The 17,405-nt window shown below is 43.0% G+C and overlaps 1 protein-coding gene across 5 annotated transcripts in view; it reads right to left on the reverse strand.

The window, feature by feature from the left end:
- The window catches only part of CYFIP1 (cytoplasmic FMR1 interacting protein 1), a 126,344-nt gene that overhangs the window by 52,554 nt on the left and 56,385 nt on the right, over positions 1-17,405 (reverse strand). For all 5 annotated transcript variants that reach the window (XM_038410472.2, XM_043493384.1, XM_038410457.2 and 2 more), the window contains 6 exons: positions 16,498-16,654; positions 11,488-11,584; positions 8,976-9,052; positions 6,797-6,905; positions 6,042-6,161; positions 2,487-2,686 (listed from right to left, as the gene is read on the reverse strand). In XM_038410472.2, the coding sequence (XP_038266400.1) occupies positions 2,487-2,686; positions 6,042-6,161; positions 6,797-6,905; positions 8,976-9,052; positions 11,488-11,584; positions 16,498-16,654 (760 nt within the window). The remainder of the gene's footprint in view (positions 1-2,486; positions 2,687-6,041; positions 6,162-6,796; positions 6,906-8,975; positions 9,053-11,487; positions 11,585-16,497; positions 16,655-17,405) is intronic.

Here is a 17,405-nt window from a genome sequence, read left to right on the forward strand (position 1 = left end):
AAAGGAGAAGAATGAAACTGCCTACGCACACAGAGCTGTCAAATACACATAATAAATTGAAAACTTAATCATTGGGCTTACTTGTAATAATTTGTGTGACTAAAGTGTGACAAATTGATAATGTACCATTATATTTCAGTTTGTACTTTGCACTTTAATGGCAGTCATGTCTGTATGTGTACGAACATGTTAAGAACTGCAAGATACCACAGAGTCCTGGGAGAAAAAAAAAATTAATTGGATCAATTCTGTGTATGTGCACACAATTCAAAAAAGCACATAGCTATGTGATCACACATGCTTAAAGCTTTCTGCATATATCAGAGCAATTCTGTGCACAATAATGAAATCAATCAAGCTGGATGACTAGGACAGATGTTATCTAAGATCTTCCCCACTTTATCATCTTTCAAATTAATTATCCTGCTAGGCTGGAGCTCAGCCTAACCCAATTTGTGTACACACTTTTACATAAATAAGCAGCCGTACCATAGAACCCAATTTGATTTCCTCAGTGATTCCACATTAAATTTTAGTATATATTTGTGAACATGTCAGCTATATAAAGCAAGAGAAGCCCTGGATCAGAATACATAGGTATGCAAAAATGCCACTAACCTCTCACGGGGGGAAAACGAAAAGATTGAAGGATATGAATTATGGCTTACTTGCAAAATCCACTCAGTTTTAATGGCTGGGAATTCTGCATTGCTATATTAATAACCTTTGTGATTTAAAAAAAGTGCATTTACACTTTGAATCCATTGTACTGTGGTCAACTTCGAAAAGGCACTTGCCCTCAATGACAAAAGAGGGGGGTCAGTAACGCAATCAATAGGAACAGTGTATCCAGAACTGCCAGGATTCAGAAGAGAGTGACGACACATGTACAAAGATACTTGGCTACACACAACCACTGAACTCTGTCTCAAACCAGTAATTCATCCTCTTTTCTTTGCATCATCATAGAATCAAGGAATATAATTTTGCTTCCATTATTTATTGTTGTAAAATGTTTTACTACATGATTTTGTTTATGAAAATTTCCTCCTAACATGTATCTTGAATTATTTTTAGATATTCTTTATTTTACAGCATATTGTAGATAGATCATTAAAATTTCACAGAATTTGGCAGCTCAGGTTAAGTTTGGCTTTTCTCCTATTGTGGACACGTACTAGCACTGTCAAACGTATGAATGGATAAGTAGTGTGAATCACTTTGCTTTCTTACACATGTACATTTGTATGCTACACAAACTATTCTGAACATTTAAAAACAGAGGTATAACATGAGGACGACAGAGACAGGATTCACAAACATTTGTTATGAAAGAGGTCATGGCACAGATAAGCTGTTACAATCTTCATTTGTATACTATTCTTCCTCTGACTATAAATAATCATAAAAGTTCAAGTTTTGTACAAACTACCGTATATACTTGTTCATAAGCCGAATTTTTTTTTTTTTTTTAAGTAAAAAAGGGAAGCTTCAGAGGTTGGCTTATGAACGAGTATAGGGTATAGAGAGGGAGAGGTGGGACATAGCCCATCCCCCCAACAGAGGAGCAAGGAGAGGCAGCACAGCCAGCAGAGCCAGAAGGGAAGAGGCAGGGCCAGAGTCTCTCTGCTTCTGGCCACGCTGCTCTCCCCCCAGCCTCCGAAGCAGCTGCAGCTCTGGGGCTGGCAGGCTGCAGCCCCGCCGGTCAGCCCCGCCCCCCAGAGCAGGCTGTGGCAGCGCCGCCCGGCCCACCAGAACATGCTGCAGCCGCACAGCCTGGTATGGCCTGTCGGAGCAGGTTGCGGCCGCACTGCCCCACCTGCCGGAGCAGCTCCAGCCAGGCCAGAGACATCCTCCCCTGGCCCTCCCTAGATAAGGTGGGAAAGGATGGGATGGGGAGCGTGTGGGGGTCCCGGGCTAGGGTGGGGTCATGTGGCAGTGGTCACTGGGGTTACTTCCCTGACCCCCAGTTTCTCCCCCTCTCCCCCAAAAAATGTCCCCACCAGTTGCTGTCCTGGCCTGTCAGGGTAAGCAGCTGGTGTGCCAGGACACTTTATTTACTTAGGTTTACCTCCATGCCTGTGGATGCTCGAGGTAAACAAACCATCTCGGCTCGCCAATGGCTTATCCTGATGGCCCGGGAGCCAAAGTTTGCTGACCCCTGAATTATAGGGTCAATTTATGAATGGGTCATAAAAATTTTCCATTTTTAACTTATCCATCTTGCGGGGGTCGGCTTATAAACGAACTGGCTTATGAGCGAGTATATAAGGTAATTTAAAAAAAGGGAAACCAATTTACCCATTGGGAGACAATTAGTTGATTTTTTTTAAATGAGAAATTGTATTTTTAAAAATACTGCCAAAATATGGATAGTTGACAGCCCTCACTTATAAGAGGTAAACAGAATCTACTGTACATTTCACCCTGCTGATACAACAAACTACACATGCAAAGACAATTATTCAAAACGCGGCCATGCTAACCTGTTAGTGGACCCATTGTAGCAATAGTTTGGAAGGAAATCGTAGTTGAGCTCCCAGAAGACATGAAGAGTGATTCTTCCATAGGGAGCTGACACATTGTGATTGGCTTCTCTGAACATGGCATCAAAGCTGTCCAAGGTCATGTATCTGCTCAGTAGCTTGTGCGTCATTTTATTTATCTCTACCAAGCCATCTAGCTCCTGGGAACATTTAAAACAAGAAGGGTGGGTGGGGGGAAGAAACGTGAGGAGAATTATCACATTTCCTTATAAGCTATACTATGGTGCTCATTACTATAGCATCTGAGTAGTTCACAAACATTAATCCAGCTTCAGAAACCCCAGTGAGGAGATGGGGTGGTATTTCTCCCATCAGTAAAATGGGGATCTGAGGAACAGAGAGATGAATGTAATAAGCTTATATTAATTTTGGGTGCCCAAGTTAAGACACCCAGGACCTGATTTTTCAGAGCACTTAGCATTATATACAGCACTTTATATATTCAGACACCGCTCCCAATTACTTCAGTCACACTTCTGAAATTCAGGCCCCGCCCCGGCTTTAAGTTGCGCACACAGAAATTGAGGAACACACAACTAGTGACCACCAGTAAAAAGTCTGATTAAAGTGACTTGCCCAGCATCACATAGGAAATGCTGTGGCAGAGACAGGGATAGCATCCAGGTTGCCAGGGCAACATTCAACTGCCTTAGCTATGAGACTGTCCTTGGACTCTCCTGCACACCTTTCAACTTCTACAGCAAATGAGGCTGGGGCTCTACAACCCTGATTCATCCCCAGAGCCTGAGGCAAATCAAAAGAAAGGGGTGGGGGGAAAGGAAGTGATCATGTAATTGAAGACTGTGGGCATGTCTACATAAATACTTAATGTGCAGCAAGCTAGGGTGTAAATCTACCCTGCACTAGCCGGCCACCCACTAAGTGTTTGCGTGGACCGTGCTGCCATGCATTAAAAGTTCTCAAGTGTGCTTCGATCTACACTGCTTTGAACTTTTAGCATGCAGCAGCAGGGTACACACAAAAACTTAGCAGGTAGCAGGCTAATGCAGGGTAGATTTACTTCCCAGTTTACCACAAAATAATTGTTCATGCAGACAAGCGCTGTATCAATAATGCATATGCACAAGGCACCTCTATACAATTATTCTGTATGTCTCTGTCCTGCCCCCTCTTTTTATGCCTCTTCTTTGAACTAAACAATCTTAGATTTTTCACTCTTTTCTTGTACGCAAGTCTCCCCATATTTCATCATTTTCATTGTTGTGTAGCTCTGAAACGCCTCTGCCTACTGTATCTTTTTTGATAAAGGGTGAACAGAACAGAACATAGTATTCCAGGTGAGGATGTTGCATATTAAACTTGCAAAGCAAGAACTGAAGTGTCCAGAGTATTTTTCTTCTTCTCTCCCAGATTAAACTATGGGTGTAAGATTATGGTGAGACCTAGCATAAGCCTTCTTGCCTGTCAGTGGAGTTTGGAAATAAGAGTTTGTCGATTAACATTTTAATCAGGAAACTAACTAAACCAACACTCTCCATGTCCACAGGCTGCAAGTCAGATCCGATTACTTTACTGACAAAAACAAGTTTTTCCTATTGGCAACTCTACAGAGCTAGGGTGTCTAGTGAAAGAGATAGATGTATGAAGTGGAATAGCTAACGAGACTATATGCTAGACTCAGACCCTGGATTATTTGTTTTTGGTCTGCAATTACGTATCGAGTGCAGAACAGCTGATCATATAAAAGTTGCTATTTCAAATGTAAATAATTAGAAAACCTTGTCTCCCGGTTGCCTCACAGCCCCAGGTCAATTTCCAAGCATATCGTGTAGCCTGACTTTTACTTCCATTGCTCTCAAGGCCCTGCACTGAGAGAAATTTTCTTCTGGCCCAGCAAAGCAAAACACAGCTTCTTCCAACAGCAATTAATGCTGCTCATGAGCTGACCAGGACAACTTCAAGAAGGGAAAAGGTGGGGTCTCCCCCTTCACTTTTCCCAAGCTTGCTGCCTGTGGAGTGCTCCCAGTCCCCAAGCACAGGAAAATGAACTAGACAGTCTCAAACACCAGTTTTCAGAGTAGCAGCCGTGTTAGTCTGTATTCTCAAAAAGAAAAGGAGTACTTGTGGCACCTTAGAGACTAACAAATTTATTAGAGCATAAGCTTTCGTGAGCATCCGATGAAGTGAGCTGTAGCTCACGAAAGCTTATGCTCTAATAAATTTGTTAGTCTCTAAGGTGCCACAAGTACTCCTTTTCTTTTTTCAAACACCAGTGTAACACAAGACAGTGCACCATGTTAGACTGCCCAGGCATCTCATTATCTCATTCGTCAGGAGTACTAGCGAAGCAGCATGAGAGAGGAGAGAATGAACGCTGAACAACGGATGAAAAAAAGATTTTCAGCTGGTCTGCTTACGTTTTTTTCTGTTTACACCTATGTAACTCATCTTTGGGACAAAGCAGATATCTTTGTTAGACTAACAACACTCCTGCCCCTTCGATAACATATGAGAGAGTTCCTGGCATATCAGGAGAAACCCAAGAAATACTCCAACAAAACCAAAGAAAATTTGCTATTTCTAAGGTAAAAAAGAAAACAGTTTTATTTTGTATTTTGTAGAAATCTTTCAGGCTTTCTTTGTATATCAAGGGTAGGCAAACTTTTTGGCCTCAGGGTCACATCTGGGTGGGAAAATTGTATGCATGGCCATGAATGTAGGGCTGGAGTAGGGGGTTGGGGTGCGGGAGGAAGTGCGGGGTGTGGGAGTGAGGTGTGCAGGAAGGGGCTCAGGGCAGGGGGGTGAGGTGTAAGAGGGGTGCAGCAAGGGGCTCAAGGCAGGAGGTTAGGGGGCTCAGGGCAGGGGGTTGGAGTGTGGGATACAGGAGAGGTTCAGGATGTGGGCTCTGGCCCAGCACCACTTACCTTGAGCAGCTCTGGGGTGGCAGCGGTGTGTAGCAGGGCTAAGGCAGGCTCCCAGCCTGCCCTGGCCCCGCGCCGCTCACAGAAGTGGCCGGCATGTCTGGCAGTGGCTCCTGGGGGTGGGATGGGTCAGGCGGCTCCGCCACACACTGTCCTCGCCTGCAGGTACCACCCCGAAGCTCCCATTGGCCGCTGTTTGCCGTTCCCAGCCAATGGGAGCTGCAGGGGGTGGTACCTGCAGGCACTGAGCCCTCTGCCCCCCCCAGGGTCCGCAGGGACATGGTGCTGCCGCATCCAGGAGCAGTGCGGGGCCAGGACAGGCAGGGACCCTGCCTTAGCCCTGCTGCGCCACGGGGTGGGCATCCTGCAGGCCGGATTTAAAGCCTTGACAGGCCGGATCCAGCCCGCGGGCCGTAGTTTGCCCTCCCCTGTTGTACATCATAAGGCTGAAAAACATGGATGCAGCTCTGAATATAGACAAGGCCTGAGATATGTCATTAGTTTTGCAGAGCTGCTTAAGCCATTCCCAGACCCAACTAGCAAGTAATACTGTAGCATTAGCACCACACTTCCAAAGAAAACCCTGTACGTCAGCTTCAGCAACAATACTTACAACAATGGAAGTCAAGTCTTCACTTTCAAATCGACCAATTGCCAGTTCCATTGACTTATACATGGCTGCTGAAATTCGCTGAGTGATTAGGCGGTTCAGATCTATTGACCTACCAAGAAGCTAAAGAAAAACAATCCCCCAAAAATGTATCAGACAAAATGGTATGAGACTAATCTTGATTAAGGTAAGAAAATCAATTTTTCTTAATTAACAGATAAAATGAAGAGCTGCATGTGTATATTATATTCAAACATACATATAACATACAGATAATAGATATGAACATGTATGTTATGTACACAAGCTACCCCATCCCACATTCTTACACAAAAAAAATACTATGGGCGGTGCATCAAAATCTAATCAAACACTGAGCTAATTATGAATATGTTTCCAAAGAAGACTTGATGATAAACTTGTAGAAGACTGAAAAATTATTCAGTTTAGGGAGACAATTTCACCACTTTTAAAACTTTTAAAAACTGAACTTTTAAAAACTATAAATATTTGCATTAAAACAGGATCTTTGCTGCTTTAGAGGTCATCTACTGCTGCTGCTTGAAACAATAATGTTCTGTCTCTGATGGTCACAGTCAAGCTGTTTGTTACGATGACACAAGAAACAGAATACTATGCCCTCAGGTGAGGAATAAGCACTAGGTACATCAACAGTATTAAAAAACATGAGTGGTGGAGCAAGAGGGGAAAAAAAACAAGAAATTCAAATACGATACAGTAGCATCAGTTTTACTCACCTGGACATGCCTCTGTTTCAGCAGTGTCTCATAGCGGTTGGATGGTGGTAAGTGAATTGTTGCCCCCTGATTCTTGCATTCGGAGCGTAACCGTTTATCCAGAAGCAAACTATTATGAGGAAAAAAAAGAGGTTACTGTACATTACACAGCAAAAATCAAAGAATCATAGAATCGTAGGACTGGAAGGGACCTAGAGAGGTCATCTAGTCCAGTCCCCTGCACTCATGGCAGGACTAAGTATTATCTAGACCAGGGGTTCCCAAACTTGGTTCGCGGCTTGTTCAGGGTAAGCCCCTGGCAGGCCGCAAGATGCTTTGTTTACCTGAGCGTCCACAGGTACAGCCGCTCGCAGCTCCCTCAGCCACCACTTCCCGCAGCTCCCATTGGCCAGGAACGGCGAAGAGTGGTCACTGGGAGCTGTGAGCAGCAGTACCTGCGGACACTCAGGTAAACAAAGCGCCTCGCGGCCTGCCAGGGGCTTACCCTGAACAAGCAGTGAATGACGTTTGGGAACCCCTGATCTAGATTATCCCTGGCAGGTGTTTGTCTAACCTGCTCTTTAAAATCTCCAGTGATGGAGATTCCACAACCTCCATATGCAATTTATTCCAGTGCTTACCTACCCTAACAACTAGGAAGTTTTTCCTAATGTCCAATCTAACCTGTCCTTGCTTCAATTTAAGCCCATTGCTTCTTGTCCTATCCTCAAAGGTTAAAGGGAACAATTTTTCTCCCTCCTCTTTGTAACAATCTCTTATGTACTTGAAAACAGTTATGTCCCCCTCTCAGTCTTCTCTTCTCCAGACTAAACAAACCCAGTTTTTTTTCCCAGTCTTCCCTCATAGGTCATGTTTTCTAGACCTTTAATCATTTTTGTTGCTCTTCTCTGGACTTTCTCCAATTTGTCCACATCTTTCCTGAAATGTGCACCCAAAACTGGACACAATACTCCAGTTGAGGCCTAATCAGCGCAGAGTAGAGCGGAAGAATTACTTCTCACATCTTGCTTCCAACACTCCTGCTAATACATCCCAGAATTACGTTTGCTACCTTTTTTTTTTTTTTTTTTGGCAATAGTGTTAAATGAAACATGAGTTAACAGTGTGTGATCCACTATGACACACAAATCCCTTTCTTCAGTACTCCTTCCTAGGCGGTCATTTCCCATTTTGTATGTGTACAACTGATTGTTCCTTCCTAAGTGGAGTACTTTGCATTTGTCCTTATTGAATCTCACCCTATTTACTTCAGGCCATTTCTCCAGTTTGTCCAGATCATTTTTAATTTTAATCCTATTTTCCAAAGCACCTGCAAACCCCCCTCCCCCGCCTCCAGCTTGGTATCGTCCACAAACTTTATAAGTGTTTTCTCTATGCCATTATCTAAATAATTGGTGAAGATACTGAGAAGAGCCGGACCCAGAACTTATCCCTGTGGGACCCCACTCGATATGCCCTTCCCGCTTGACTGTGAACCACTGATAACTACTCTCTGGGAATGGTTTTCCAACCAGTTATGGACTCACCTTGTAGTAGCTCCAACTAGATTTTATTTCCCTAGTTTGTTTATGAGGTCATGTGAAACAGTATCAAAAGCCTTATTAAACTCAAGATATACCACATCTACAGCTTCACCCATCCACAAGACTTGTTATTCTTTCAAAAGAAAGCTCTCAGGTTGGTCTGACATGATTTGTTCTTGACAAGTCCATGCTGTTACTTATATCACCTTATTAGCTTCTAGGTGTTTGCAAACGGATTGCTTAATTATTTGCTCCATTATCTTTCCAGGTTCTGAAGTTAAGCTGACTGGTCTGTAATTCCCCTGGTTGTCCTTATTTCCCTTTTTATAGATGGGCACTATAATTTGCCATTTCCAGGCCTCTGGAATCTCTCCTGTCTTCCATGACTTATCAAAGATAATCACTAAATGGCTCAGATATCTCCTCAGTCAGGTCCCTGAATATTCTAGGATGTATTTCATCAGGCCTTGGTGACTTGAAGACATCTAACTTGTCCAAGTAATTTTTAACCTGTTCTTTCCCTCTTTTAGCCTCTGATCCTACCTCATTTTCACTGGCATTCACTATGTTAGCCGTCCAATCGCTACTAACCTTTTTGATGAAAACTGAAACAAAAAAAATACATGTATAAAAGATGTTACTATCAGAATAGCTACCTTCCCGCCATAATCTTGTAATATGCAAATATCTGGTCTGCCAACTTGTAAACGAATTGGTCAAAACACAAGTTTACCTGGAAAATAGTAGAGACATTATTTATTAGTATTTGCACAGAAATAAAAAGGAGGATATATCCTAGTCATTACCTACAAAAACAAATCAAAAAGAGTTAGTCAGCACAAAATTCCCACTTCCCCATGAAGAGCAGTTACTTCAATCTAAACAATGCCAAAACTGGACATATGCAGATACAGTACAGACCCATTTACGCGTGGGTGTCGGGAGTCAAGCTGTCACGACCGCGTGTTAACGGACCGTGGGTTAAGAGGGCCATGCTGAAAAAAGTGTCTATGATTCACTTAGAAAAAAACGCCGTTATTTTCTGATTTCTGGCTTGCATTTTTTTCCTCTCTTATGAAGTCTGTCATTTGCCGCAGATGAATGATTTTGATATTTTCCACATTTTGCTTCTCCATAAATCTTACAACAGTTTCTACAGCACTACAGGTTTCTGTGGGTGAAATTTTGACCTTTTCAACGACATCCTCACCATCACTTTTGCGGTCCGACATAGCCTCACAGCCCATTAATATTTCTTCCTAGCACAGAAATTCTGAAATCGGGCAATCTTCATCCATTTCCAGCCACTTGGTAACGATTTCCAGTGATGTATCCAAACTAAAATCTTTTATCATTTGAAAGAGAAGTTTACCTTTATCCTCTTTTGTCTGCGTGCGTGTTTCTAGGACATCTTCTTCCAAAAATCCTTCAAAGTCTGGCTCTGAATCGGTGCCACTGCTGGAATTTTCCAAGTCTGAGCCATCTTTGACGGAAAAGGCACCACCGAGAACCTTCATCCAGCAGTTTTCAATGGACTTTTGTTTTACTCCACCCCAAGCTTTTTTAACTAAACTATTTCCTTCATGTTTAACTGTTTCAGGAATTCAGAAATGCCTGAAGACATGCATGACATGATCGCCAAAATCAGCTCCCGTCGATAATTGTTTTTAAAATTCTGAATAATGCCCTGGTCTAAAGGTTGAATTTTTGATGTTGTGTTGAATGGTAGATATAGCATTCAAATTTTTCCATCGCTTGATACCAGTGATTGGGTTGGAGGATGGGCTTGTCAAGTAGCAAAAGTGCTTTGGCTCCGAGTTTCTTCAACCGCAGATGTTACAAACAACTGGAACAAAGCTGTTGTGGAACCAGTCATTGAAAATGTGTCTCATCATCCAAGCATTTTGCTGTTAGCGTATATTACTGGCAGTTTGGCTCTATTGAGGTGATTAAAGCAGCAAGGGTTATGTAAGTGGCCAACAAGAAGAGGGGCAAGCTTATGGCTGCCCGTCTTATTACTACAAAAAAGAAGAGTCACACAATCTTTTAAAATCCAGCTGTTTTCCATGTCTCGTAATTAAAGGCTAAAGTCTTATCAGGTAGCAGTTTTGCAAATAAAGCTGTTTCATCACTATTATAAAGCTGTTCTTCGTGGTAGTCTTCATTTTGTAAAATAGATTTTAACTCGGCAGGAAATGCGTTCACGGCCAGTTCATCGGCTGATCGGCTTTCTCCAGAAATCGATACCTGCGCTATGCCATGACACTTTTTAAAACGACTTATAAACCCCTCGCTGGCTTGGAATGATTCATCTCCTTACATTTACATTTCCAAATTTTGTCGCTTGGGCTTGAAGAATTGGCCCACTTAGCAGCATTCCTTTCAGCCTGTCCTGAGCAAACCACATGCACATGGCTTTGTCTGTTGTGGGTTTTGCTGAATAGCGCACATATTTTCCCTGAAGCCCTGCGACAGAATTGATATTTTGTACAAAGCCATTCAGTTTAGATTTGTTTTTTAGCCATCCTCGGAGAGTAGATTCGGCGATCCCAATATCTTTTGAAACTTTGGCCAGGGTTTCTCCGCTATTTACTCAATCTATTGCAGCTAGCTTTTCTTCTACAGTGTAGCAACGCTGACGCTTGCCCTCTGCCATTATATTAGGCCTACGGTTAAAATTTTCTAATGTAGTATATATATTACTATATATCTATATCTCTAGCGTGACAATGACTAAGCATGCATGATACGTCTTTGCCAACATCGGTAAAGATGTACAACACATTTCCACTTTGCACTTCCTGTCGATTTCTATGTCAGTGAGTTAGTGACCAAATCTGTAGCGCTATATAGCATGTTCCTGTACCGCGTGTTAACAAGTCTCATCTGTTAAATAGGTAGTACTGGGAGGCATGGCACTACCATGCATTAAGCGGATTCGCGTGTAAATGGGTCTGTACTGTATATGTTTATTCAAAGCTTATCACCAAGGAAGACTGCATCCTCCTCCCTTTGTTTCTTCTTTTGGCATTCTCACCACTTTCATTCTATATCACCATCTGCTTTGAAGATCTACATATTGCTGCATAATGTTCCTTCACCTTTAACAGACTCAGTCTCCCTACTAGAATACATAACTGTTTTCTCCAATAGATGAGTTTACTTTACCTCTGCCTCAATTTCATCGTAGAGGAACTGCTTCTTAAATTTAGTAAGCGCATAATGAGCACTATCATTGTAAAGATCCAAAGAATAGAGAACATACCTGAATGAAAAAGAAAAAAAGAACAGTTACTCACCCTACAGCAACTTTGATTCTTTGAGATGTTTTGGTCACTTTGGATCTCCCTGTAGGTGCGCATATGGTGCATGGGCATGAGATCAGATTTTTTTGAATAGCAGAGTTGGGGCGGTGCATGTACCCTGGGCCTCCTTGTGCTCCAATGTGAAGGCATAAAAGGCAGTGTTGCCATGGTGCTGCCTCAGTCCCTTTGAAATTCAAAGCCCATGGTAGGCAGGGACTTCTCAAAGACAGTGCAGGTCATAACATCTACACTAACTATAGCACCTTGAAGAACCACAGTTACTATAAAGGAAGTAACTGTTCTTTCTCCGAGTATGAGTCAGCGTGAATCCCGCTGTAGGTGACTGGCAAGAAGCATCTTCTCGAGATGGTAGGAATAAGGTGTTTCAGTTGCATAAGTCAAACAGTGATTGTAGTACTGGTCACCCAAACTTGGCATCTAGCTGCCACGTCCAAGACATAGTGTTTGACAAAGTTAGTGGGTTACTCCATGTTGGTGCCTTACAGGTTTCTCATATTGGCACATTTCTAAAGCAGGCAGAAGCCACCTAAGCTCTGATGAAGCGAGCCTTGATGTTGGGTGGGAGAGGTACACCACCAGCTGGTAACACAATACATCTCCTTGTATTATCTGTTCCAATATTCTTTAAGATGAGATAGACTGGCCTTTGAATATCCTGAAACAGATGGGGCGACAATTTGCATGGGTTGGTCCTGTCAATATAATAAAAGGGGAACTCTAGATATGCCTAGTCTGTGTAACTTCTCTTCTCCCAGTGAAAAATACAGCTTTGGGAAGAAGACAGGTAAGTTGATTGATTGGTTCAGATGAGATTCTGATGTCATTCTGAGAAGGAGTTTCAGGTGAGTCTTAGCAAGACCTTTCCCTTTGAAATGTTGTGGGATGGGGATTAGCCATAGTGCCTGCAGCTCACTCAAAGTTATAACAACTAGGAAGACCATCTTCAGAGTAAAGTGGTATAAGGAGCATTCTGAATGAGGCTCAGTGAGAGGCTCCATGCGTCTCAGAAGGACTATATAGAGGTCCCAAGCCGGAGGGAGTTCTCTGATTGCTTGATAACTGTGTAATAGACCTTTAAAGATCTTTTATACCATGGGGTGAGAGAATACCAAGCATGACTGTACAGACAATTGACAAGCTGAAATCGCTCCAAGGTGGACTCCAATAGAGCTGAGCCAAAGGTGTAGTAGGTAGTCAAGCATCTTCAGTACAGAGGCCTGTACTGGGCCCAGGCCTTTCCGGGCTGCCCGTATTGAGAACCCCTTCCATTTTGAAAACTTTTTCTGGTAAATTCTTCCCATTTGGTATCAGGATTTCCTGGACTGGCAAGGAGCAATGCTATCTGTAGCATTCAGCCAGGCAACACCAGCACCGTCATATTCAGTGACTTCAGGTCCGTGTGGAGTATCTGGCTGTGATGCTTCAAGATCTGATCCAGATGGTCTAGAAGTTGTATCAAAGGCTGAATGGACATCTGCCGAACATCTGTCAGCCAGAGCTGCCTTGGCCAGTACATAGCCACCACGATGATCATGGCTTTGTCTCTTTTGATCTTGGAAATCCCCCTGGAAATCTGAGGAACAGGTGGGAAGTTGTACAGCAACTCTTTGTTCTTCAGTAGGAGGAAGGTATCCAGCAGTGAACCTGGACTCAGGCATCCGCTAGAACAAAATTTTGCACTATTCTTCGCAGCGCACGTGTACCCTGGGGAATCCCCACTGATGGAATCTCACCTCCATGGTGGATCTGTGCAATGAGCATTTGTGGCTGGTCACTGACTGTTTCAGAAACTCTGCTAAGTTGTTGCTGGCTCTCAGGAGGCAAAGAGCCTCTCAGAGTTACCCCATTCTGATGGTACCAATTGCAGAAGTTGATGGCTTCAAGACCAAAGGGCGAGGAGCGGACACACTCTTGCTTGTTTATGTAGTGCATAGCTGCCGTGCTGTCTGAAGCTCTACAGAATCAAGTTTTGGAGGACCGGCAGGAAAGCCACGCAGGCTAGTCTGATGGCTCTGAGCACTAGGACCTTCACAGGTAGCCACATGTCACTTAGGGTCCAAGTTTCTTGGATCTATAGTAGATTCAAGTGAACTCTCCTACCTTGCCCTGAAACACATGTAATTAATGTCTCTCTCATAGAGGGGACTGAAAAGGAGATACACACCCCTTTTCACATTTGTGGATTCTAATCACCAAGCAAGTTCAGCAGTGACATGATGAGGTACTATGACCTCCTTGTCTATTGGGTGTTTCCTCAGAGTAAAAAACCGTCCTGAGGCAGAGCTGAAGGGGGCATAGGTGAAGTCTGGCAAGTGGTGTCATGTACATGCATGCCAACGTGTGACCTAGCACTGTGAGGCATGTTCATACCGTGCTGGTTATGTTGTCAGCTGGAGTTTGAGTCTCCGTAGAGACTGGAACGCTCAGGCAAGTACGCTTTTCCTGATCTGTAGGCAACCAGAACTCCCTTGAACTCTATCATCTGAGGTGAGGTAAATGTCATTTTTTTTACCAGTCACTAAGAGACCCAACCAGGTGAATACAGATAGAGCACTGTCCCAGCCTGATGACGTCTTCTACTCTCACCTGCTTTGGATCAGCCAGTTGTCCAATTATGTGTAGATGCCATAACTCCTCAGATATTCACAACATGTCCTGTGAAGACCCTTGGTACCATGAAGAGTCAAAATGGCAGACCTCATACTGGTAATGATTTGATCCCACCATGAATCCTGGGTACTTCCTGTGGGGTGGAAGGGGGGTGGCGGTGGACAGCCGTATGCCAACCCTTGCAATTTTAGTAGTTGTTTTTTGGTCTGTCTCATGAAAACATGCTAAAAGCTGCCACCTCGTAAACTATCCCTTATTCAAAATTGTATTAAGTGTATTGTAGCCATGTTGGTCCCAGGATATTAGAGAGACAAGGTGGGTGAGGTAATATTTTTGATTGGACCAATTTCTGCTGGTGAGACAAACTTTTGAGCTTACAGAACACTCTTCTTCAGGTCTGTAAGCTCAAAAGTCTACTCAGAGGAGTTTTTACTGAGGGATGACCCCTTTGGGTTGTTTTGAGTTGGATGTCTCCTCCGGGTCTGAGGTGATACACACTGATTACTCAAGCGGGTGGAGTTTTAGCTGCACATCTCTCAACTTGTGAGAGCTCAGTGAGAAGGATTTACACACCACTTATTTGTGGTTTTCCCCAAAACAGAAAAGGCATTGGTAATGCCAGTCGATCAGCAGGACAAGTTCTTTGTAGGACAGACAGGAATTAAACCATAAGGGTTTGGTACCTGCCAAGGTGGTTAGTGCCAAGTACCTGTCATGCTATACGGGGGACTATGCAGGAGTGTCCTCTCTTTTGGGGGAGATGGCCAAAGAAAAAATAACAAGGTAAGAACTGAAGAAGGATTTTTTTTTCCACAAAACTAGGTTAGAAATAGAGCTTGAAGTGAGTAGCAGTTCGGACACTCCCCAGGTTCCATCTCACTTCTGTGGACAGTAAGAGAGAACTGAAGACATTCCTCTCTTTATTCCCTTATGCCCTTGAACGGGAGCCTGGGAAGGCACAAGGTGAAGATGCTGCCTTGAGGGGCACAGCTACTCAGAAAATTCTGATCTTGAGCCCATGCACAGCTACAGCGGGATCCACACTGACACGTACTCGAAGAACAAATATTCATAGTTTGTGAAATGCTTCTCTGTAAATATATTAACAAAAATACTTGATAATTGAAAATACTGTACCTTATTTGTAGTTTAGACTAAAAAGATTAAAAATGCAGAAGGCAAGCAAGTCTATTACCTGCAATGTGCCCTGCCACAAAAAATCTGACTGCTAAATTCTACAGAAAGGAATGAAAAGTCAGGGCAACAGCGCCAAATATCCAGTTCAGAGGCCTGATCCAGGCATTTATGTGGCCTGCATGACAGACTCCAGAGAACGATAGCCCTCCTGAGCTAAGTCAAGCAGATAGCAGCAGGAGACAGCAGAGACCACTACCATACAAGCCTCAGAATGTAACACTTGGTACGCCACACCTCCAAAACATTTCCCAAGCTATTGTTTTTACTAAGCATGACAATTTAAATGAGTGGAGTGGAAGACCTTTCAGACCACACAAGATCAACTTTTCTGGCCGTTGCACAATAGGCCCCCCGAAGGGAATAGGAGCAAATAGGAAGCCACAGAAAGAAAAACATTAAAATACTGCTATCAGCTTTGTCTCAAAAAGAGATGAGAACAAATAAGACAATTTAGCTTCATTTTCTTTTTCCTTGTACGTACACTCAGGATACTGAGAACAAACAATTATTCACCTGCAGTTCTATTTCTCTGAAGACACTGTATTGACTGACTCCAACTCATCCACCTCAGAACTGGTAAGGCACCAGGGTACATTTTCAATTAATTTTTTTCTGAAGGTCTTGTCCTATCCTTCTTTGGTGTCTGTTACATTTCTAGCATGGGGAGCTATTTGCTTTCCATTCAACAAGGAACAGAGTTAAATCCTGGCTGCTCTGAAGGCAATACGAGTGTTGCTATTAACTTTGATAGGATCAGGATTTCACCTGGAAACTTTATGTTCTAGAGGGGGCAGAGAAGCACTGGGTGTTCATCTCAGAATGAGGCTGGCCTGCCCATGCCTCAAAAAAACAAAATCGTTGAGACCCAGGGGAACTCACCCTAGAGCGCGGAGATGAAAGAGTAGGAATCCAGGAAACAGTATCTTTAAAGAATTATGTTTGCAATAATTTCCCAGAAAAAACTTGTTAACATGAGTAAAGGAACTAACTTTATAATACAATGGTATTTAAAATAATGCAACAGAAGAGCACACATAGACCTTACTCCATCATTGATGCCTCTTTCGTCTCCAGAATATGGTCAGTTAAAATCCAAGGCATAGACATCTCAATGGGGAACTGGATTCTTCTGCCCATGGTGAGTTCTAAGAAGAACTCTCTGAACCACAACTGGGACAGGTCACAGCACTGCTGCAGGGTTTCTTTCAGAATAAATGACAAGCCATTATTCTTCTCATATGAGAAACATGTTAACAACAACAACAAAATGTGATTATGATGGTAAATGTGAAACTACAAAGCAGGTGAGTCACTAGAGCTACATGTAAATCAAATTCAAATGTAAAACCTGTGAGGTTTTAAAAATAGTTATGAACACACACAAAACCTCAAGTGTTTTATTACAGAAAATACTGCCCAAGTGACCAGCCCACTGGTTTAGTGGCAAAAGTATATTATACCACCCTGGAGGAAAGCCAAGTTTAATTCCCCAGCAGGGGCTCAAAGTGCTGTAAAAGCAATGCTCTCAGCTCAGGAAGTAGCTTCGGGAGAAGAAAGGCTGGAGCATCTTGTGGCCATCATTTTTATTCCATCCATCTGATTAAGCAGTAGAATTGACTGGCCCCACATGGCTCTTGCAGATTAGAAGGGCAGGGAATTATCTGAACTCTTGAGGGAGAGTCTGAAATAAGGGAAGATAATTCTGAGATGCTGAGAGATTCCTTTAGTCTCACCAGGTAACACACAACAGGCAATGTTTTCAGAATGCTAGAGAACCAAAACAAGGATGAACTTTTTATTTTAACATTTTCTAACGAACACGGTGCTGTTTATGGAAAGCGTTAGTACTGGAATTAACAGGTACCTCTCCTTTGAGAGCCAAGAGTTCCAGAAAAAAAAAAAAAGAAAAAAAAAAGAAAAGATGAAAGACAACACAACATGGTGATGACAAAG

The sequence above is a fragment of the Dermochelys coriacea genome, chromosome 1, assembly GCF_009764565.3.
Source record: "Dermochelys coriacea isolate rDerCor1 chromosome 1, rDerCor1.pri.v4, whole genome shotgun sequence".
NCBI lineage: Eukaryota > Metazoa > Chordata > Testudines > Dermochelyidae > Dermochelys > Dermochelys coriacea.